At 58.5% G+C, this 22,851-nt stretch overlaps 1 protein-coding gene across 12 annotated transcripts in view; it reads left to right on the forward strand.

The window, feature by feature from the left end:
• Rimbp2 (RIMS binding protein 2) overlaps window positions 1–22,851 on the forward strand; it is a 201,945-nt gene that overhangs the window by 139,741 nt on the left and 39,353 nt on the right. For 8 of the 12 annotated variants that reach the window (XM_026408023.2, XM_026408031.2, XM_077796061.1 and 5 more), the window contains exons 9-17: window positions 185–261; window positions 1,005–1,114; window positions 3,891–4,703; window positions 12,259–12,410; window positions 13,211–13,666; window positions 15,082–15,228; window positions 16,411–16,569; window positions 20,453–20,818; window positions 21,210–21,327. In XM_026408023.2, the coding sequence (XP_026263808.2) occupies window positions 185–261; window positions 1,005–1,114; window positions 3,891–4,703; window positions 12,259–12,410; window positions 13,211–13,666; window positions 15,082–15,228; window positions 16,411–16,569; window positions 20,453–20,818; window positions 21,210–21,327 (2,398 nt within the window). Of the gene's footprint in view, window positions 1–184; window positions 262–1,004; window positions 1,115–3,890; window positions 4,704–12,258; window positions 12,411–13,210; window positions 13,667–15,081; window positions 15,229–16,410; window positions 16,570–19,129; window positions 19,832–20,452; window positions 20,819–21,209; window positions 21,328–22,851 lie in introns of all 12 variants that reach the window. The other 4 variants (XM_026408030.2, XM_026408032.2, XM_026408034.2 and 1 more) reach the window with 2 other exon arrangements.

Below are 22,851 nucleotides of genomic sequence, written 5' to 3' on the forward strand. Positions count from 1 at the left end.
GCTCTGTGTAGATGTCCATTCTGGGTTCACACACGAGGCTGAGCATGTGGGGCTGCCCACCTGTGGGTGTCCAGTCTGGGTCCATCTTTCCAAAAGTCCATGGCGGCTGTGGAATGGCTTCCTGGGTGTCCCGGCACACAGGTGAGGCCTGCAGCCCGCTGACCAGGCCCCCTGTCTCCGACAGATGGACCATGAACAGAACTCCAACACCTCGAAGCAGAGATACTCGGGCAAGGTCCACCTGTGTGTGGCCCGCTACAGGTAGGAGCTGGCTGCAGTCTCCTTTCCTCACAGGGCCTTTCCGGTTGTTTTAAGTCAGTCTTTGCAATAGGAGACCCCGGGGGCACCTGACTTTGTCTCACTCTGGCCACAACTCTGACTGAAGTTGACCCCTATGTGCTGAGGACCTGAAGGTGTGACGCCCACCCTCCCAGGCTGGGCGAGGACAGGAAGCTGGTGCAACTGACCATGTGGTTGGCAGTCACATCCCAGATTGGAATAACGCCCAGATCTAATCCAGGAGATTAGAGAGGTGTGTGCAGCAGGATTAGCCAGGCACACACTGACCCTTGTAGAAAGTTAGAGGCCACACTGATGCCCAACTTCAGGGAACTGGCTAAGTAAACCCTGCCAAGCTGCTTGGTGGAATACTGCACATCCACTAAAAAGGCTAAGGCAGTGTTTCCCGAGCACTATGCTGTGTTACAAGGTGACAAGTAGGTGGATCGTGAAGTAGTATGTGATAGGATCCGCCTTAGTGTGATTACATATATTTAAAGCTTGTAAGGTTCATTTCTTCCTATTGCCTTATTAATATGGAGCTGTGTAGTTATGGTGGAAGGGCGATGGGACGATGTCAGACCATCACACTTCTGTCTTCATCTTCCCATGGTCTGTGTGAATGAGCCTGTGTGCCTGGCAGGCGAAGCCTGGGCTGGGCGCAGGGCTGTGCTTCTCAGGCAGGAGCAGGAGGGTCGTGAACTGAATTCTGTCTCTCCCTCCAGTTATAATCCCTTCGATGGGCCGAATGAAAACCCGGAGGCCGAGCTGCCCCTCACGGCGGGGAAGTACCTCTACGTGTACGGGGACATGGATGAGGACGGGTTCTACGAAGGTCTCTGTTGGCACCAGGTTGCTGTTGGGGAGCCTGGCCAGTCCACCCCAGGCCAGCGCTCCTGGGCTGGCAGCCGGCAGGCCCCGGTCACTGCTGGCTGCCGAGCCGCTGCTCTGTCCCTGTGGGGCCTGAGTCCTCGGGTTCCCTTCAGGACAGGAAGGCTGGGAGGGGAGCCGGGTTCCCACCCGGGCAGAGGCTGGTGCTCAGTGGATCTTCAGGATGCTCAACTCTGCAGGGCTGTCTGGCAGTCATGTGTCCACCCCGGGACTGACCGGCCTCTGCCCATGGTCATCCCTTGGCACCCACAGGAACAGGTCCCAGGACTCCCAAGGATACAAAGTGGGCAGACGCCCAGGTCCCTCACAGGAAGGGGCACTATTGCTTAGAGCATACGCGCATCCTCGTTGCCCTCCCAAGTCCCCGCAGGTGCCCACGGTGCCTTCCACCTCACCAGTGTCCTGGGCAGTCACTGACAGCGCCTTGCAGGCAGTGGCAAAGAGAAGACTGCACTTGTCCAGGACGGGACAGTCCCCTCCTATTCTACCTGCAGCTGGTTGGGTCTGTGGTTGTGGAACCTGTGGACACAGAGGGCTGACTGTGCTTCCAGGGATCCCTCCTCCCTCATCCTCCTGCCCCCCAGCCCCCAGGCTGCATCCTCTGGTGTGGCCAGGACCATCTAGGTGACCTCACTGAGAGTGGCTCCCAGCACCTGCAGAGGTGGCCCACCCATCCTGAGGCTGTCATGGCCCCAGGGGGTCTGGCCCATTCCCGGGAAGATTGCTCCCTTTCACACCACCCTCCCGCCTCTAGTTTGGGATCAGGCACTGTGAGCTGTCTACCCAAAGGACCTCCCTTGTTTAGCTTGAGGACACACAGGACACCCCACAGTTCCGTGAGTAGCTTTCTGCTGTAGACATGAGCCTTCTAGTCCCTGAACCACCCACTGTCCTGCACGGAGGGCCTGGGTCTGCCCTATCTAGTCCCTGAACCACCCACTGCCCCCATGGGGGGCCTGGGTCTGCCCTGTCCCCCTGGGCAGGAGGAGTTCGTCTTGTTAAACCACGAGTTTTCTCTTGCATGGCCTTGCAGGGTCTCCCTAGAGCAGGTCGGAGCTCCCAGGTTCATTTCTGGCACTCGCTGGCCAGAGGCCAGGCCATCAGTGGACATGTGAGCACCCCTGGCAGGCAGTGACACGTTTGCCATGAGCCGATTGCGATGCAGGGCTATGGCTCTGGAGGCCCCGAGTCACACCCCAGGGTGGACATGTCCACCCTGACCCAACGGAGCTCTGCCATCACTCGCTGCTCTGTGGCCACGAAGACTCTTCAGAGGGCTGGCTCAGGGCAGGTTGAGGAACTCAGGGAGCCACGGTCAGGGTGGCAGGGGGACCTGCTTCCCTTCTGGGCCTTAGTTTCCTCTGCTGCAGGGTACCTACTCCTTAGGGTAGCTGTGAGGATGAATGAAGTGGCAGATATCAGGTGCTTATGATAGAGCCTGGCCCAGAGTAGGTGCTCAGCAAATGTTCACTGTCATCACTGTCACCATTATGACCTCACCACCGTCACCAAAAACCATTATCATTGTCACTATCACCATCACCATCATCATTACCACTGTCACCATTATAACCCTCACCTCCATCACCATTAACAACATCACCATCATCATCACTATGACCACCACCTTCGTCACCATGAACATCACCATCAACATCATCACCACTATCGCCATCACCATTATAACCCTCACCATCATCACCACCATCACTATCTTCACCATCATCACCACTCTCATAATCACCATCTCTATCACCATCACAACCATCATCAACACCATCACCATAAACATTCTCACCATCTCCATCCCCACCATGATCATCACCACCATCACCATCAATGTCACCATCATCACCATCTCCACCAACGTCACCACTACTGTCATCATTACCTTCCACCCAAGTCACAGTATGGATGTTTCATAGCCTGTCCTCCAGGGAACGCGTGGTCTTCCTTGAGCCCACACCCTGCGTCAGGGTTAGACACAGAGAACCCAGGGCAGATGGACTGGTCTCCGTGCCCTCTAAGGCCCTGTCCCACTTCCCCTAAGGCAGGAGTTCTCCCGGGAGCAGAATCCAGTCCCCCTGGTCACCTGGCTGGGTGGTAGCCTGTGAGGAACTTGGGGGACAGTACTGTGGGCTCTGTGCCTCACCTTCAAAGCTCCTGTGTGTACTTGTCCCTCTCTGGGGCCTCCAGGGCAATTAGCCCTTTGAGCTGCTGACAAGAAGCTTAGATGGCTCACACATAAGACCAGGTGGACACCAAAACTACCTCAGGGTTTTTATAAGCCACTCAGTTCTGAGATGGTTCTGACACCAAGTCCACCATTCCATTTCACGTCCAGTGAAGCAGTGGGGAGCCCCTGAATGGGGCCAGAGCAGGAACCCCCTGGATCCCTATGCCTGTGCCCGCTCAGCCGTAGGAGGGTTAATTTTCTCAATTACCAAAAGCCGGTACCAGGTGTCACCCCAGAGCTGGCCCCATAGTCAGCGTGAGCTCCCTATCCTCATGGGCAGTCTTCTCGTTGGGAGACAGTCAGCGTACGTACCCAGGTAAAGGAACACCAGAGCCCCAGATTCCGTGAGCCTCAGGGAGAGGCCGGGCCTTGCGGTGGAGGTCACTTTAGATGAAGTGCTCTTGTTGGGCAGGAGCGGTGTGTGCCCTGTGACCTCAGGGCCCGGTGGGACGGTGCACTGATAACCTGTCCTCGCGCCCCACAGGGGAGCTCCTGGATGGGCAGAGGGGCCTGGTGCCCTCCAACTTTGTGGATTTCATCCAGGACAACGAGTCTCGGTTGGCAAGCACTCTGGGGACCGAGCAGGATCAGAACTTCATCAACCACTCGGGCCTCGGCCTGGGGAGCGAGAACATCCTCGACCTCCACTCCCCGACTCGCACAGACCCGGGCATTACCGATGACGGCGGGGGGACGCTGGATGTGAACATCGATGACATTGGAGAAGACATCGTGCCTTACCCTAGAAAAATCACCCTTATCAAACAGCTTGCCAAAAGTGTCATTGTGGGCTGGGAGCCCCCGGCTGTGCCGCCGGGCTGGGGGACCGTGAGCAGCTACAATGTCCTGGTGGACAAGGAGACGCGGGTGAGCCTGGCCCTGGGCAGCAGAACCAAGGCCCTCATTGAGAAGCTCAACACGGCCGCCTGCACCTACCGCATCTCCGTGCAGTGCGTCACGAGCAGGGGCAGCTCGGATGAGCTGCGGTGCACGCTGCTGGTGGGCAAGGACGTGGCCGTGGCCCCCTCCCACCTGCGCGTGGACAACATTACGCAGATCTCAGCCCGGCTCTCCTGGCTGCCCACCAACAGCAACTACAGCCATGTTATCTTCCTTAACGAGGAGGAGTTCGACGTTGTCAAGGCCGCGCGGTACAAGTACCAGTTCCTCAACCTGAGGCCCAACATGGCTTACAAGGTGAAGGTCCTCGCCAAGCCCCACCAGATGCCCTGGCAGCTGCCGCTGGAGCAGAGGGAAAAGAAGGAGGCCTTTGTGGAGTTCTCCACGCTGCCCGCAGGTGAGCCTGCGTCCTGCCTGGCCCCAGGGAGGGGGTCACAACGGGAGGGAGCCGGGCCATCCATGTGGCCTCCAAGGCTCGAGGTCAGCATGAGGGCACAGTGCCGGCCTGTGCTGATCCAGAGAGGGGACTCAGGGTGGCTTTATGGCCAGCCAGGGACTGCTTCCTCGGCACTGGAGCCAGAGGCTGGTCCTGTGACAGGAGGAGGCTGGGTGTCTTGCCCCTCCACGGGTGTCCACTCCCAGGCCATTGAGGGAGGGCCTGCTCCTGTCCCCCTCGCTCCTTCTTGTCTCCCGGTCATGGGTAAGCACGTGCTGATGGGCTGCAGTGACGTGAAGGTTGTCACAGAAGCCACCTGGGTCCTGGCCCAGCTGCGAGGCAAGGCTGTTAGCACCTGTGCCTGTGGGCTGTGGACAGGGAGCTGGCCAGGGCCCTTTGTCCCCCCGCACCTGGGGAAATCCAGAGGCAACATCAGCTGGAGGGCTCCTTCCTATGGACAGGACCCAGTGACCCCCAGTGCCTGGGCAGCGAGCTGGCTGGTGTGACAGTCACACAGGAGACCTCCCTGTGGGGGCCGGGGCCGTTTCCACGTGCGCGCCGGGGCCAGGTCTGCCTGAGGCTTTCTGCTGGGCGCTGTCCACGAAGTCCTTGCTTGAGCAGTCGGAAGGGTTCTCAGCCTCATCTGTGAACGTGGATTCTTCCGTGTTCTCCAGCGTGACCTTTGCCAGCACCTGGCCTCTTAAGCCTCATGTCATGCAGGACTGGCCTCGATGCAGGGGGCTGGCTGTGCAGTCCTGTGTGCCCTATGGGGCAGACCCTCAGGAATTGCCCACCCACAGGGCAGCAACTGGCAGAAGGTGGGCGGCACTGCCAAGGGAGGGCCTGTCCAAGAGGCTCTGATGGACGGACAAGGTCAGCACATCACACTCCGCAGTGAGCTCTGGTTTCCTACCTGGTGGCCAGGGTCTGAATAGTGGGGACCCTAGGACATCTCATGGTCAGTGCTGGGGTGAAGGATTGGGAAACACCAAACACTGGCCCCCTGGCCTATTCGGGAGAGCTAGAGAGAGTATCCCAGGGAAGGAACCTGGGGTGGGGAGGTGGGGTAGCAGGTGTGGCCCCAGGGTCAGCTCCCGAGGACTGGAGAAGGTCTCAGGTGGTCAGCCGGAGGCCTCTCAGTGTCTGGGGAAGAGGGTAGCTGGGACACTGATGGAGGTCATGTTCTCAGAATTCATTCTTAAACCACAGTCCTTGTCCACCTAAGTGCCGGTGTGGGCACGGTCAGCATGCCATGCCAGGGGTGCTGGCGTGGGGTTTGTACCATGGGCCCTCCTGTAGCGCAGCCGGCAGGGGACACGCTTCATTGAAGTCAGGCATTGGCTCACATGACACATGACGCAGGCTGGGACCCGCCATCTGCCTCCACCAGCTGAGACCAGGACAGCCTGTGGTGTAGAGTCCAGTCCAGGTCTGAGGCCCGAGGGCCAGGAGCACCCAGGCAGGGTGGAGGCAAGCTCACCCCCTCTACCTCTGCCCACACTGTCCATGGTGGCTGGGCGAGGCCACCCTCACAGGGGCCACCTGCTTCTGAGTCACTGACCTGCAGGAACAAGGTCACCAGCTCACTGGGCCCCTAATGGCCCAGCACCTTACAGCTAGTGTCCACCTTCTCAGGCCCTCACCAGCCCTGATTGGTGGGCCTTTCTGAGTGACAGTTGCACTGTCCAGTGTGTAATCACAGCCGCATGTGGCCCTGAGCACTTGAAAGGACTCAAACTTTAAATCTCATCTAAATTCTAATAAACGAGAGCGCCAGGTGCAGCTCGAGCTACCGCACTATACCACAGCTCAAGGTCACAGCAAGATTGCGCAGGGAGCTTGAAGGTTGAGGTCATGGCACAACTTGAGCAGGGAGCTTGGAGGTCAAAGTCATGGCATGATTGAGCAGGGAGCTTGGGGGTCAAGGTTAGGGCACAACTTGGAGGTCTGGTGCTGATGGTGAGGACAGTGGGAAGAGAGTCTAAAAGGTGAGCACAGAATGTGCTGCAGAGGTTGGGCTCGAGCTGTGTGACTCTGAGCCTGTGCTTTACCTCTCTGTGCAGCAGGACCCACTCTGTAAAGCAGGGGCAACAGTAGTAACAACCTCATTGGTGTTCTTACTGAGAAGGGAGGTAATTCCTTGAACTGGACAGGGTTAGCTCCAAAAGTAGGATTCAGGGTTTCTAGGAGTTATTTTGGGGAGAGAGTTCTGCTTATTTTGTTTAGACACGAAAGACGCTTTGCTGCGATGTCCTGAGCTGGGTCCCGAGTGCCTGTGGGTACCAAAAAAATAACTGAGGTGGGTGTGGGTGTCCAGGGCAGGCACGGGGCTCGTGTGCTGGTGCACAGGGCAGGGCCTTCCTTTTCTGCCAGCTCTTCTTCCACTTGCTCGAGTGTGCCCTGCTATATGCACACACCCTTGAGGAGATGGCATGGAGTCCACTCATCCCAAGCAGACTGTTCCCTTTAGCCCACCTAGGAGGTCAGAAGGGATCAGAAGATCCAACCTGCCCACACCATGAAACCTGACCAGGCGCGGGCAGAAGCCCTGGCTGAGGGTGGAGTTAAGAAAGGCCCCCGTCCCCTCCTCGGGGGAGAGGGAAGAGGATGGGCTGGCTCCAGGACTGAGCCCTGCTAGGCCTCGGGATGTGCTATCCAGGTCTCTCTGTGGTGCTGGGGATGGAACCACACAGACTCTCTTCCTTCATCCCTTGAGAGTGCTCTTCCACCGCTGTTGGCCCGCATTGTCTCCACGCTCAGTCAGCCGTCCTTCCTGTCAACCCTTCTTGATACTTTTAAGATTTCTTTTATCTTTTTTATTCTGATGTGCTCATGCTTTTATTTTATCTATCTTTCTAAAAAAAATTAAGGTAGATTCCTGGGCCTCCAGTAATAGTTTTCTTCAAAGTTTGAACATATTTGCATATTCTCCTTCCTCTCTCTCCTCATTTTGAAACTCTGCTGCACACAAGGCAGAGGGTCTGAAGGGAACTACAGGTCTGTAGACCCCTGATATTCACCACTGCATTTCCTCATTGTGTCGCAGTTAGGATGATTTGTTTTCTCTGTCTTCCAGGTTTTGGAGTCCTTCCTTTGCAGTATTCAATCTGCGACTGTGAAGACCATCAAATGAGTTTTTCATCTGTTTGTTTAGCTTCTTTATCTTTCTGGGATTTTCATTTGGTTCTTTTTTAGTTTTCTTCTTGCTCTTGGATTCTCTGTTTCTTTATATCCTTTAACCTATTTGCAATGATTATTTTAAAGAATTTGCTAATTGCAATTTCAGAGTCATCATAGGCTAACTTCTGCTGACTTTTTTTTTTTTTTTTTTTTTTTTTGGTACCAAGGATTGAACCCAGGAGTGCTTAATCAGAGACCCACATTCCTAGCCCATTTTAGGATTTTTTATTTTGAGACAGGGTCTCACAAATTTGCTTAGGGTCTTGCTAAGTTTTGCTGAGACTGATTTTAAACTTGGGATACTCCCGCCTCAGCTTCCTGAGACACTGGGATTACAGGTTTCCATCACCACGCCCAGAAGGACTATTTTTTCTCTTGATTATGCATCCCATTTTCCTATTTCTTTGCTGGCTAGTCATTTTTGTTATGAATGGGACGTGGTCAGTTACACATTATAGAGACCCTGGATTCTGTAATTTTTCTGCTGAAGTTGGGATTTGTTCTGGCAGACAGTGAAATTACTTGTGGCATATCTAGGCCCTATGAATGCTTGTTTTAGGCTTTATTGGGGAATTTGTCTTTCCTTTATGCCCTTTGACTGTGGCCCTTAGTCCAGTGGCATGATCCTAACTTATAAGGTGTGACGTTTATGGGGCTCCAATGGGGAGTCCAGTCTTCTCTACGTTCACAGGACTTGGACTCCACTTTGTTCCTGAGAAGCAGTTGAACTTTGCTCTGCTGTTTGACTTGAGAGTCACTGTCTTTCTGTTTCCTGGAGTCTTGTCTTCCTTACGTGTATACTTTAGGAGTCAAATACTAATTTGAGCGGATGGGGGTGAGAATTTAGGTTTCATCCTTCATTGGGTGTCTCCATTCTCCGGGGATTTCTCTGAGGTTCCCGTCTTCTCAGTCACCCCTGGGGGCTCCCTTTTAACTCTGCAGTCCAGTAAGGCTCTCTGCTTGGGTTCCGTCTCTCTACTAATTACCTGGCCAGTGCTCTCAGGAAAAGGGCCAGTTAGCAGGCGGTTGCCTCATGCATTCCCCCCTCTAAGGGTCAGTTCACATAGCCTCTCCCGTCTTTCTTGCATAGGGCAAGGAACACTGGACACGTTTGTGAGAGATTCTGAGATGCCCTGGGGTTCTCTCTCCACTGAGCTGCTTTCCATTAACAGGACCCTTGGTGCTTCTCCACTGTGAACACCACCACGTCAGGTGGACATATGTTGGGGAGTTTGGGGAATGCTGTGTCCTGTGTGTCTCGAGCCCTGCCAAGGGCTCATGCAGGTGGACTGGCAACCCAGAGATCTGTCCCACACTGAGGGGTCCCTTGACATTGTGGGGAGGGGAGACAGACTTGCACTGAAGGATCATGGAGCAGACAGAGCTTAGCAGGGATCAGTCATCCCCCTAGACAGGGGACAGCCTCGGCCTCAGTGAGTCTCACAGTTGGCTAGTTAGAAAGATCCACTGATCTACAGCCATCAAAATAAGTGGTCTGACTAAAAGGATTATTCCTTCTGGAAAGTTCTCCCTCTTGTGATTTGAGTCCTCAAATCAGAACACATGAGAAAGCATGGCCAGTGTGTCGGCAGCACTAACTGAGCCAGTGACCAGTGGATATGCTTCACATGCGATGGACTCAGACCAATTCACAAGGTTGGTTGTATTGATGGGGACACGTGCCTGACTCTCAGAGGCTTGTGATGGCAGGGGTGACTGCTCCTCCCATCGAAGTCTAAGGCAGGGCCTCCTGTCCCTCTTGCCTGGTGGCCCAGGGCTCAGGCATGGCTACTGTGGCTCTGACATCCCCTAAGTTGCTCCTGGAGTCCTTCCCACTGCAGTGAGCAGACAGGGAGAGAGGATGAGAGTCACGTGGGGAGGGTGCTCGTGGTGGGCAGGCTGGTCACTTCTGCCCACGTTCCAATGGCCACAAATGGCTGCCTGACTCAGAGCAAAGCAATGACAATGGTGTCTTGGTGAACATGACATCCTGGCCACATAGGTGCTCTCTGATGTCCATGTCCCAGGTCAGGGAGGTGAAGAGGGGAAGGCTAGGAAGTTGTCCACGGTTACGGCAGTTGCTGTCCACGGTTATTCCACTGACTGGCAGGTCTGGGGTAGCCTCCAGCCTCAGCCTCCAGCCTCCGGCTTGCTTCTTCTAGGGGTACGAGTGGCCATGGGTCGCGGCCTGCCAGGCCACGTCTGTGCCCAGCAGGAAGCAGGGGCCGCTGGAGTGGGAGGGCACATCCTGCAGGCCCTGTCCTGTGCTCGCCTTCTCTGGCAGACCCCTGTCTCCTGAGCCGTTCCAGGAGGAGTGAGCCTCCATTTCCGATTGCAAGGAGGTTCTGGGGACCTCCATCCTGGCAGAGTCACGTGCATCTTACGCACAGGCCACAGGCCAGCGCTGGGAGGAGGATCCCACGTCAGCACTTGATGCCCATGGGATGTCCTGTGGCACTTCCTGAGCCCTGACCTCCTTACGTGCAGAAATCATAGGCCGGCTGCGAGGATCAGCAGATGTGAGGCGTGTCGAGTGAATAGGGGACGGTGGCAGACACTGTCCCCAGGAGGTGGCCAGCGCTCTCCTCCCCAGGAGCCCCTAGCTGGGGTCCCATGAGCCAGGCCTCACAGCCTCACAGGCCCCAAGATCACAGCACTCCTTCCACACTTAAGCCACCTACGCCGTCCAGCAGGCATAGAGGTGTCATAGGGCAGGGCCGGCTGCCTGCCATCACTGGGGCCACATGGCCACATGGCCACAGCTGACCAGTTGCCCAGTTTGGTGGTCAGGACACCTCTGGCAAGGCAGATGAGTGCAGCTCACATATGTGGGCACAAGGAGGCCTGTCAGCCTGGCCGCTGGGGACTCTGTGGAGCTGGACTCAGGCAGACCACTCCCTAGACCTAGGGCTCTCCGTCTTGCCCACTTCAGTGGTGGGAGGAGGGTGATGTGAGGGCTGAGCTGGTGCCTCTGAGTCTGATGGGGAGGGGGGAGTGAGGGAGAGAGAGGAGGAGAGAGGAGGAGAGAGAAAGAGAGGAGGAGAGAGAGGGAAAGAGAGGGAGGAGAAAGAGGGAGGGAGAAAGAGGGAGGGGAAGAGAGGAGGAGAGAGAGGGGAGGGAGGGAGAGAGGGAGGGAGGGAGAGAGAGGGAGAAAGAGGGAGGGAAGAAGAGGGAGGGAGAGAGAGAGGGAGAAGGAGAGAGAGGAAGAGAGAGAGGAGGAGAGAGGGGGAGAGGGAGGGAGAGGGAGGGAGAGAGGGAGGGAGAGGGAGGGAGAGGGAGGGAGAGAGGGAGGGAGAGGGAGGGAGAGAGGGGGAGAGAGAGGGAGGGAGGAGAGAGGGGGAGAGAGGGGGAGAGAGGGAGAGAGAAGGAGGGAGAGAGGGAGGAAGGGGGAGGGAGGGAGAGAGAGGGAGGGAGGGGGAGAGAGAGGGAGAGAGGAGAGAGGGAGGGAGGAGAGAGGAGGAGAGAGGGGGAGAGAGAGGGAGGGAGGAGAGAGGGGGAGAGAGGGGGAGAGAGGGAGAGAGAAGGAGGGAGAGAGGGAGGAAGGGGGAGGGAGGGAGAGAGAGGGAGGGAGGGGGAGAGAGAGGGAGAGAGGAGAGAGGGAGGGAGGAGAGAGGAGGAGAGAGGGGGAGAGAGGGAGAGAGAAGGAGGGAGGGAGGGAGGGAGAGAGAGGGAGGGAGAGAGAGGGAGGGCGGAGAGAGGAGGAGAGAGAGGGAAAGAGAGGGAGGGAGGAGAGAGGTGGAGAAGGAGAGAGAGAGGAGGAGAGAGGGAGGGAGAAGAAGAGAGAGGGAGGGAGAGGAAGAGAGAGGGAGGGAGAGAGGGAAAGAGAGAGGAGAGGGAGAAGAAGGGGAGAGAGATGGGAGAGAGGGAGAGGAAGGGGAGAGAGAGGGAGGGAGGGAGGGAGAGAGAGGGAGAAAGAAAGAGAGGAGAAGAGAGAGAGGGAGGGAGAGGGAGGGAGAGACTGCTGGGGGCAGGAGGAGAGGGGGGAGGGGGAGAGGGTCAGGGAGAGGAGAAGGAAGGGAGGTGGGGAGCCGCCCTCTTCTGCGCACACCTCCCTGGCCCCTCTCCAGCCCCTCCTGGGCTCTGCTCTTGCACAGGCCCTGAGCACAGCTGCAGAGGTGAGGGTCCTGCAGAAGTGACTGTAGGCCTTCCCAGGAAGGGCGAGCCGTGCCCGCTGGATGCAGAGGCCCAACTGTGTGTCCTCCCCTCCTTTCCCCCAATACCTGTCCTCTCTCTGCCAACCTGACCAGGTGTGTTCTGGTTTCCAGGTGAGACAGGTGAAGTGAGCCTCTACCAGGGCTGTGCCCTGAAAGTGTCTGTTCCCTTCTGTTCCTCTCAGGCCCTCCGGCACCTCCCCAAGATGTTACTGTCCAAGCTGGGGCCATGGCATCCACCATCCAGGTCTCCTGGAAGCCGCCGATGCTGACCCCCACTGGACTGTCCAATGGGGCGAACGTCACCGGCTATGGCGTATATGCCAAGGGGCAGAGGGTGAGTTCATGGGGTGGTGCCATCTCACAGGCCCAGCTCATGCAGGGGCCACTCCTTGAGGGGAGTTTCCTCAGCCCCCCAGGCCCCTCAGTACTGCCCTGGGCCCTGCCCAAGTCAGTGTAGGGAACACCCATGCCTTGCTGTCTCTTCCTGGGACAGCTTCCTCTCCATCCCCCTCCCCTCATGATGACCTGCTCCACTCAGTATTCAAAGGCCACCTCTGGGTCCTCATTGCCCATGCCTGGCTCCCCAGTGTTGACAGGCGCCTGCCAGGCTGAGGCTGAGGCCAGAGGCCCAGCTTCCCTGAGAATCTAGCCCAGCTAGCACATCAGGCCTGGCTCTGAGGAGCAGGTGTGTGCTGGGGCCAGAGCCTGCGGAAGCTTCTGTCCCCTGACCCTGGTCCTGGCCCTCCTCTGTCAGGAGCAGGATGAGGGACAACACCCGGGTGACTCGAGTGTGAGAGCTAAGTCCTCCACTGGTGGCTTGTTCTCCCACCGCTCCCTCCACGCAGGCCCCCTCCCCCCCAGAGCAGCCTCCTGCAGAAGAGGCCCAGCCCTGCCGTCTGCAGCGGGAGGCTGTGCGTTCCCTCTGCCCACACCCCGCCCTTCGGTTTTGGCAATAAGAAGGCTGGTTGGGGCATCCTTCCATGGCCCCTGCCTCCGGTTCTGAACTGGTTCAGAGATGGAGGAAGAAGGCCCTGCCTCGTTGGCCCTATGGCTGCTGGCCCTGGACTAAGTGTCCCCTCCTCTGCCTTCTGAGGCCTGCTGGGCTCAGCTGGGGGTGGCCTTTTCTGTCCGCAGGTGGCCGAGGTCATCTTCCCAACAGCGGACAGCACCACGGTGGAGCTCGTGCGCCTGCGGAGCTTGGAGGCCAAGGCCGTGACAGTGCGGACCCTCTCTGCCCAGGGCGAGTCCGTGGACTCCGTGTTTGCTGCCATCCCCCTCGACCTCCTGGTGCCTCCAACCCCCCACCCAAGAGCTGCGCCCCCACCGAAGCCATTACCAAGTGCCCCCGACACCAAAGACAAGCCCCTGTGTCCCCACACCAAGGTGGAGGAGCCCTGGGAGCAGAGCCGCACCCCCGCCCCGGTGCACGGGCACATGCTGGAGCCGCCTGACCTGCAAGGCTCCGGCCCTGGGCGGCGGTCGCCTTCTCCCAGCCGCATCCTCCCACAGCCGCAGGGGGCCCCGGTGTCCACCACCGTTGCCAAGGCCATGGCCCGTGAGGCTGCACAGAGGGTGGCCGAGAGCAGCAGGGTAAGTGGGGTCTGATGGCTTGTCCCTCTGCTCCCAAGGTGCATTGCGTCCAGGCTGCAGGCAGAGACAGCAAGGCCAGGAGCACCCAGAGCCTGGCCACAGGTGCAGGAGGAGAGGCCCCGTCAGCCTTCGGGCATCTGTGCCTGATCCTCAGTCACAGTGTGTTACAGTGTAGCCATGGATCACCAGGTGCCAGGTGCCTATCTGTCGGAGAAAGAGCCTCTGACAAACCCAGACAGGCTTGGTTCTGGGTTAGGGGCTTCAACCGCTCGCTGGACATGGCTGGGGCCCTATTGTCTAACTGGATGCTCTCTTGGCTCAACCATTTCAGAGTCCCAGGTGTGTATGTGTGTGCGCACACACCTATAAGTGCGTGGGCTCCACATGGGTGTGTGTCTGCATCCCCAGTGGACAGGCACACTGATGCACCTGTGCGCGGGCACATTTGCTTGCACCTTTAGGTGTAGTCTGGGCCACGGGGTACTGGGCTGTGGCTGGTCCGTGTTCCACATGATGTGCACTGGGACACGTGACCTCAGGTGGCAGCCTCCTCTCCCAGGCACCACCTACCAGGGTCCCGGTGTTTGGGGTGATCCCCACTTTCTCTTTCAAGGAGGAATGGGGGCCATGGGCAGGCCTCAGCATGCCAGGTGGGCCTATGTGACCCTGGGTGTTGGTGCCTGTGGTGGGACACCCCCCCGTAGCCCACCTCTGGGCAGCCCCAGGTCAGAGAGCCCAGGAAGGGCCAGTCCCCAGGTCAGCGCCAAGCATCGAAGGTGAGCCAGGGAGCTCACTTCCAGGGCACAGAGCCCAGAGGCAGCCTGAGGGCAGAGGCCCCCTACCAGTGCCTTAGCAGGGAGAGCACAGGAATCCAGACTGTCCTGGGGATGCTCCTGAGTGTTCTATGGCTGTGGAGGGGACGGCATCTCAGGGTACCGGGTGCAAGAGCCACCTGACGGGAGCTTTGGGCCAGGCTCCTAGGGCAGTGCCAATGTGGCAGCCTCAGCCCAGCCCGAGAGGCCCAGGGGAGCCCCGCAGCTGGGTCCACAGGCTGGGCAACAACTCTAGGCTCCTGCCTTCCGACTGCGCCCGCGGGTCACAGTAAGGCCAGCAGGGTGACCAGAGGAGGGTGGAGGGTCCTTGTTGGGTGCAGTTGCCCCAGCAGAGGGAGAGGTGACTCTGGGGCCAGCTGGGTCCTTGGGGGAGACACCAGGAAGTGGACCCTGCAACAGCTTTGGGGTGGTTGGCCCAGGTTCTTGGTGGGTTTGTCTTCGGGTGGCTACAGGGTCTGCGGCATGGAAGGCGTGTCCCTGGGAGGCACCCACATGACACAGAAGCCGCCTTGGACAACTTTAATCACTGGGCCCAGCCCTCATGACAGCCCCAGCCCATCTTTGTCCCCTTCTCTTTCCAAGCTAGAGAAAAGGAGTCTCCTCCCCGAGCGGAGCAGCCTGGGGCGCTGTGCCAGCTCTGACGAGGAGGACGGCTTTGCCTCCCCCGAGCTCAAGCGGAGGGGAGCCTCTGTGGACGACTTCCTCAAGGGCTCCGAGCTGGGCAAGCCGGTGAGCCTGGGCAGCTGCCGGGGATGTCAGGGACTGGGGACCTCCCTAGGGCCCTGGGAAAGGGGCCATGCCAGCCTGCAAGGCAGCAGGCCACCAGGGTTTGAGTGAGGACAACTCGTTCCAGGACAATTTCAAAAGCCTGAATAGGAGGCCTGGCCCTGCCCCGCCCCACCCCTGCTCCTCGCCCAGGCCCCACCCTGCTCCACCCAGTGCTGGAACTTGGTCCTGGGCAGTTTCTTGGGTCAGGCCAGGGCTGGACTGATAACTAGCTGGTCTCGATTTAGACAAACCCTACTGTTTGTGTTCACTTCTGTCCATTGGGCCATGTTGGCTGGACACCTGCTCCATGCTGGCCACCACAGGGGATGAAAAACAAAACATCCTCCCCCCCCCCCCGCCCCCGCCTATCGGGGTTCACCTCCAGTGTCTGACGCGCAGAGGGCCTGAGAACCCCAAGGCCCCGTGCCAGAGCCCACTCAATCGGAGGCTGGGGCACCAGGACCACCCACTGCCACAGTGAGGGGGCAGTAGGGCGCCGTGTGCCCAGCCCAGCCTTGCTGCTCGCTGCTGGCCGTCAGCCAGGCACTGGCTTCTCATCTCAGGTCTTTATCTACAGCCTTACAATCATGCTGTTTGCATTTGTTTAAGCAGAAGGAACAGGAGGCCCAGACTTCTAGGATCACAGACCTTTAATCACTCTGTGTCCCAGGAGCCCGTGCAGCCGGGTGCAGGGCTGATACGGCCTCAGTGGCAAAGGGGCTCTGCTTAGATCCTTCACTCTTTCTCCTATAGTTACTAAGTAGCTGCCATAGCTCCATCAATCACACCCTTATATGGTGACACCCCAAGCAGGAAGGAAAGGATAGATGGCCAGGAGACTTCCCACTACATCTTACTGAGTAGACTGAGGTCACAGGCCCTCCACCCCAGGACTAGGAGTCCTCGGAGCAGCTTAACAGTGACGATCCAGGGGGAAAGTCAGACTTCCTATTGGCCATTGCATTGACCACATCCAGCCTCACCCCTCACCTCTAAGGAGCAGCCCATGACCAACTCCTACAGGCCTCTGGCTGTGAGCCCCACAGAGGTGACAAAGGAGGGAGGGCCCACAGGGGACTTGGGCCCGCTGCAGGGGTCCTGGCATGAGAATCCACCCATCAGCACCCCCCCTCTGGCCTGCAGCCCCCCTGTTGCCATGGAGACGAGTACCCCACGGAGAGCAGCCGGGGCTCCGACCTCTCGGACATCATGGAGGAGGATGAGGAGGAGCTGTCCTCAGAGATGCAGCTGGAGGACGGGGGCAGGAGGCGGCCCAGCGGCACCTCCCATAATGCTCTCAAGGTGAGTGGGGGAGCGGAGGGGGCACAGCACCCTCCTGCAGTCCCAGGTGGCTCACCTTGTCCCCTTGCTGGGCATCGGGCTGGCCCTGGGCCCTTGCCCTGCACCAGAGCCCACGGATATGGACTTGCTTCTTCCCACTGTGAACTTTTGATCCAGGAGGTACCTGGAGCTCTGTCCTCTTTGCCAAGAGGTCTGGGTACAGGAGTTTGGGGGTCCACTTGGCAGCCCTCGGCACCCAGAGCTGAGCCAGGAGTGGGATCAGGAGGAACTGAGCAGAACAGGATGACTTCTGACTGGTCCACAGAGAACCAGAATCCACTCAAGAACCCCCTCGGGGTCAGCGCCGGGGCAGGGGCAGTGTGGCTGGGTGCAGAGCCACCAGTGGGGAACCGGGTGGGTCCTGTGTGGAGGCCAGGGAAGGGCTGGCCTGGGCATGGCCCTGGGACCTATCACAGAAGGCCCCAAGGATAGGTGAGGCTCCCTTGGGAGGGAGCAGGGATCAGTCCCTGTTCGAGGCCATCCGGGAGGCACAGGGAGGCTGCTCCAGGAGGTTCCAGCCCGTGATGCCTGGTTCACACCGTCTTCCCCATCTGGGCAGGTGTTTACCACCACTGCTGCTGCTGGGCCCGAGTTCTGGCTCACGCACGGTGTCCACTGGGCAGTGCAGGCAGACGGCCTAGGCCTGGGGCTCCACCCCAGGCAGGAGGCAGGGTAGGCGGGGCTACGCTCTGGCAGCTCCTGGCCCAGATCAGGTGGCTGTGGGACCGCTGGGGTGTCAAGGATGGAAAGGGCCTTGCCCAGGCAACAGCCACCTTCCTCCAGGTGCACAGGCCCTGCACAGTGGGTAGCAGGCAGAAGGCGACGTCCAACCCAGCTGCCCACTTGACAGCTTCTCGTGCAGACAAGACCAACTGACACTCTCCCTTGAAGGTCCCTGGGGGATGTCGGACCCCTGCGCAGCTCCTGCATGGTGGTGGCCCGTGGGGTTCCCAGCACCCAACCCCACCCCCAGCCCAGGGCCAACCCGCAGCAGGATTCACACTGGCCTTCCCATGGGTGCACCTCCCGGCTGTCCAGTCACCCACACACCCAGAGCAGGACCCACTGGGAGCACCTGGAGGTGGCTGGGGAGGTGTGTCCCTGTCCCACACCTTCAAGGGGCCTCTCCTGTTGGTGCAGAGGGTGCTGGGAGGCTTCTCCCTCTAGAGGGCCCAGAGAGGCCCTCATAGAGCCATGGCCAGGGCTTTAGGTAAATGTCACAGTTGGGGGGAGGCAGGGTGGCCGCAGGCTTGCTACATGTGCCCATTCCATGACCGTCCTCCTTCTAAAAAGGTTTGGATTTCTGGATTCTCTTTGGAAACTGCCAGATAGGGTTGGGGATCTGGACACAGGGGCTCATGGTTCCACGTGGCAGTGAGTGGCTGCTGCCCAGCCAGGCTTCCTGACGAGGTCAGGCCTATGTCTGTCCCCTGCCTGAGCCCCACTCACTCATCCCTCTCCCTGCTGGCCTGGAGGTCACTGGTGACCTCCCTGTACTCCGAGGTGGCCCCTCACCCTGCTGTTTGTCACAGGCATATGGCATTAGCAAAGGGCAGAAGCAGAGTATGCCCAACCATCTGGTGGGCAGCGGTGCCTGGCACACTTGACCCCCTGCCAGGAACATCCCACCACATCCCAGCTCAAGGGCCCACAGCCCAGTGGGGCACAGGCCTCTTCTGTGCACCCCAGAGCCTTACGGCTGGGGAGTCCAGGGCACCTGTGCCGCAGGGCCAGGCGGGCAGCCAGTGCGAAGATGGGTAGCAGCATTCCCAGCAGCAGGACGTGTAGGCCTTCCAGCAGGGCACGAGGTGGGGGCCCTACCCCCAGCAGAGAGAAGAAGTCATGTAGACATGGAGCCTGCGTCCTACTAGTGCTTGGGAGTAGCCCCTGGGCGTGGGGATGCAGGCACAGCCAGAGGACCCCTGTTCTCTGCAGTGACTGGGCATGAGGCCTGTGCCTGGCCTGTTCCTAGCCACAGAGAGGGTGTAAGCCCCCAGGAGCCTGACCTCACAATCTTTCGCTTGAGCTGCCTTTGGGGAGGAGGGGAGGTCCAATTGCCAGGAAGGAAGGCAGGGGGCAGCCGGGAGCTGTGGCACGTGGGGCGCTAAGCCGCCTCTGGAAGTGCTGAGCCATCTCTGGGTATACTGATCCACCTCTGGGCATGCTCAGCACCTGCTGCAGCTTCCTGGGGTCTTTGAGGACACAGCTGCAGGCAGTGGGCACAGGTCTCCCGACACTCTGGGCACCTACCACGTAGAACACAGCTCAGGGGCTGAGAATATCCTGCCTGCTCCTCCACGTCTGGGCTGTCACCTCTCTCCTGGTTCACCTGCATGGCATCTGCTCCCGATGGCCTGCTGGCTTTCCCGTGCACTGTCCCTGCCTTTGCTGGGCATGGACACCACTGCTGCTCCACTACAGAGCCCGCGGGCATGAGCCCCGCCTCGCCAAGACTAACTGTGTATTTTCTCTCCCTCCGGCCTCGCCCGTGTTTGCCGCTGGCCACTCGCCCTGCCCTTAGGAGTGCTATAAGCCCAGGAGCCCGGAAGGCGCCTGCCCGGGACAGCCCGAGTTCCCCCAGCAGCCCCACCGCAGTAAGAGGCTATGCAGTATCCCCGAGGTAGCCGAGGAGGACGCAGAGCTCGGGGAGCCGCTGCTGCGGCAGGGCTCAGGGGCACCCAGGGCCAGGGCCCTACTGGCCATGGTGCCAGGGCCCATCCCACCCTGCTGGGAGCACTCAGCTCCGCAGGCCTCCTGGCTCCCTGCCAAGCACAGAGCCCCCGTGGAGGACCTCCTTCTGGAAGACAGAGGCTGCCGGCTTAGCCGCTGGGCCACCCGGAGCCCTGACAGCGGCCTGGACTGCGGCAGTGAGGAAGAAGAGTCTCGGTTTAGTTTCAGGAACACCACAGCCCAGTGCAGCCCAGGCCCCGGTCACTGTCCCTGTAGGAGAAGCCCGAGGCCTCTACTGGCCCGGCGGCGGACACTGACCCGGCAGAGCAGCATTGAAGAGGACTTTGGGGAACAGGTGGACCCCAGTGACGTCGCCAGGAGCGATGATGCCCTGCCCCGCCCGGAGAGGTCCGTGCCCAGGCAGCACAGCTGGGACGAGGCCGCGGAGCACGAAGACTCTCGGGGTGTCTGGAGGAGTGGCCTGGCTGTGCCCGACAGCAGGGCGGCTGTCCAGCACGCACGGCCTCCCCCCAGAGTGGCCGACGGCCCTGTGGTGTGTGAAGTCAACGTCTTTCCACGTGCGCTTGCCAAACCAATCCTGTTCATTCCCCGTTGGCTTTTCGTTTGGTTCCAATTTGGGGTGTCCATCCTGGGGTCTCTCGGCCGCTCTCCTTGGTTGTCCCTGCACCTTTGATTTATTAAGTCCCATCGCTTCCGATTGCTTGACCATGCCGAAGATTTCTTTGCTTTGCTTTAGAGTAACGATTCCTTCCTGGAATCAGAGATGATCACGGCTGTGATTAAAGGACAACTGAATCTAAATTTTAATTAAGGGTTAGCTGAACTATGTCCAAAAGTTTGCACATTTTTTTTTTCCATAATGATTTTTAGGGACTTATTTATGGCTCCACATATTGCTGAAGGATTTTTTTTTCTTTTTTGGGGGAAGGGGTTTAGTTGTTTTTTGGCCTTCATCCATGTTTTTTCTAAATGAGAACAGTTATCAAAGCAACTCATTTCTGCATATTATTTCTAAGTTTTATTTTGCTTTGTCCCCTCGGGGCCCACCAGTTTCCATCACTAGCCATGGACGCGTCCCCGCCCTGGGGCCTGGCCTTGCTCGTTGGCTTCTGGATTAGGAGTCCACTCAAGGCTTTCCTCCGTCTCTGTTCAGAGCCCTGGCTCCCGTCATGCTGAACGTCCCTTGGGCGCGTGGAGGGCCATCTGCATGGCGCCAGGCCTGGGTCTGAGATACCCACGCTGGGGCCCCACCCTCAACACTGCAGCAGCAAGGAGCAGACCATCCCCTCCTCCTGTCCCCAGAGGCCTCACTGCCCTTCCCAGAGGGCTCGGCTTTGCGGGGTTTCCTCCGACCACCTCTGACTCTAGTCCAAGTTGGAGGTGGGCCTCCCTGGGAAGGGCACCTCTTCAGGGCAGCGTAGTTCTCCAGACTGGGGCCGACCCTGGCCGTGAGTTTCCAGTCCCAACACAGAAGCCTCCGTCTGAGTTTTCGGAAACCTCACTTGCGACGTCTACCCAGGTGGGACGTTTGGAACCGCAGAGCTTTCCTGCTTGTGTGGCAGCCTGGGGCAGGGGTGCGGAGGCAGCCGAGGCCTGCTCGTGGTGGAAGGCGTCAGTGTCCTGAAAGCCACTGTCATTAGGTCCGAAACACGTGGCTTCAGAGGCAGTAGAGCAACGGACCCTGCCCAGGGCTCATTTTGCCCCACCCACTGTGGTGCTTCAGATGTGACTCTGGTGCATGGGAGGGGCCTGGCGGCCAGCCTGTTTCCTCCTGGGCCTTCAGCTAACCTTTCAGTTAAAAGCTAAGTTTAGTTGCCTTTAGAGCTTCTGCTTCGGATTTGATTGATTTGGCTGATAGCTCTCCCCCTGCCACACTGGCAAGACTGACAGCCATGTTGTTTTGTCTCCAGATTCTAGGAAACCCAGCATCTGCCGGACGTGTGGACAGGGCAGATCATGTGGGCAGGAGGTTTTCCCACGGTGGCTCTGGTCCTCAGAGGCCCCGGCCGACGGTGGTCCCATCTATTGGTTAGTGGCTTGATGGCTGTCTCTCTCTCCCTCCCTCTCCCCACCACATGCACCTACTGGGTCTCCTATACGAACATTTCACATAATATTCAGGGGGACATTTTCAACCAAGCACAGAGAACTCTTGGTCATCCATGGCAAAGGGAGGTAGGCATGGCGCTCTAGGGCAGCAAACCCTCTGCACATTCTCAGAGCTCCCACCAGCCTCCGGGTTACACTAGCCTCTCCCTGCTGACAGTCTCCTGTGGGCTTTCCAGGTGGCCTTGGAGGGACTGAGGGCAGCGGCTCTTGGGATGCTCAGGGACAAGGCTGAGACAGAGGCAGAGCTGGGGAGGTGGTGCACCCCACACACCTGCAGTGGCAGAGATGTCTGGGTGCATAAGATGCACTGGCAGCGGACATAAGCTTGGGGATAAGAGGCCAAGTGTGACCCCAGGTGTGCTCCCACCTCCCTAGGCCACCACCCTTCCCCACTGGTCCATCCCCACTCTCTTATCTCCTGCTTGGTAGCCTCCATACATACAGGTTCGAGGGCACAAAGGCCAGAGGAAGCAGGCAAATGGGGTCCTCACCTGCATGGGGGTCAGACAGTGGCCCCAGGGTGAGGGGCCCACCATACTTCCTCCAACCCTTGATTGCTCAGTTCTTGTGATAATACTATAGAAATCTTTAGTCCAAGGCCATGGGCTTTCTTTTTTAGAGGAAAAGAAGACATTAGGTCTGTATGCTGCGTGCTTCCTGAGTATATATTTAAGGGGCAACAGATTGACAATTGATGGAAAATACCAGGGCTTTCAGAATTCCCTTTCCCCAAATTAAGACAAATGAACACTGTCTGTCGTGGCTTAACAAGACCATTGCCTGACTCCACACCTAAGCACCCTGAGGCATCTGATGAGGCTCTCCACAATGCCCGGTGGATGTTTAAAAGACAACAGAGAACAAAACAACTAAACAAAAACAATGACAAAAAATAGATGATCTGGGGACCCTAAAAGGCCCCTCATGTGAGTCAGGATGCCCACTGCATTTGAAGTCCAGGCTCCTGCAGCCTCAGCCCATGCCAATTTTAAACTAGATTTTTTTGCTGGTGAAGAAGCCAGCTCACTTGGTCTTCTCCCTGTTACCTGTCTTGTCCTTTCTGCACACCTGGGTCCTCCAGTCACACTTCCCTTGTCATGTGCTGGGGACAGCAGTCGGCCAGCTTTTCCCGGCCCTCCTTCCTGGTGGCTGATCTCGGTGTCTGGTTTGTTCTCCTGCTGATGTTCTGAGACCTTCTCATGAGATCATGCTCAGGACAGCGCTGGCCCTCAGTGCCTTGTCTCCCTGTCTGACTGTCCGTCTCTAACCCCATCTGTCTGTGTCCAGTACCGATGCTCATCTGGCGGTGACTTGGGTATCCAGGATGCGCATAGGTTATGTGCAAGCACAGCCTCTGCTGATGGGGGCCTGAGTGGACTTCCGTGTCACAGGATGGTCCTGGGCCAGTTCCCTGCAGACACGAGTGGACACCTGCATACCCAG

This window comes from Urocitellus parryii, chromosome 3 (assembly GCF_045843805.1).
Source record: "Urocitellus parryii isolate mUroPar1 chromosome 3, mUroPar1.hap1, whole genome shotgun sequence".
Taxonomy (NCBI): Eukaryota; Metazoa; Chordata; class Mammalia; order Rodentia; family Sciuridae; genus Urocitellus; species Urocitellus parryii.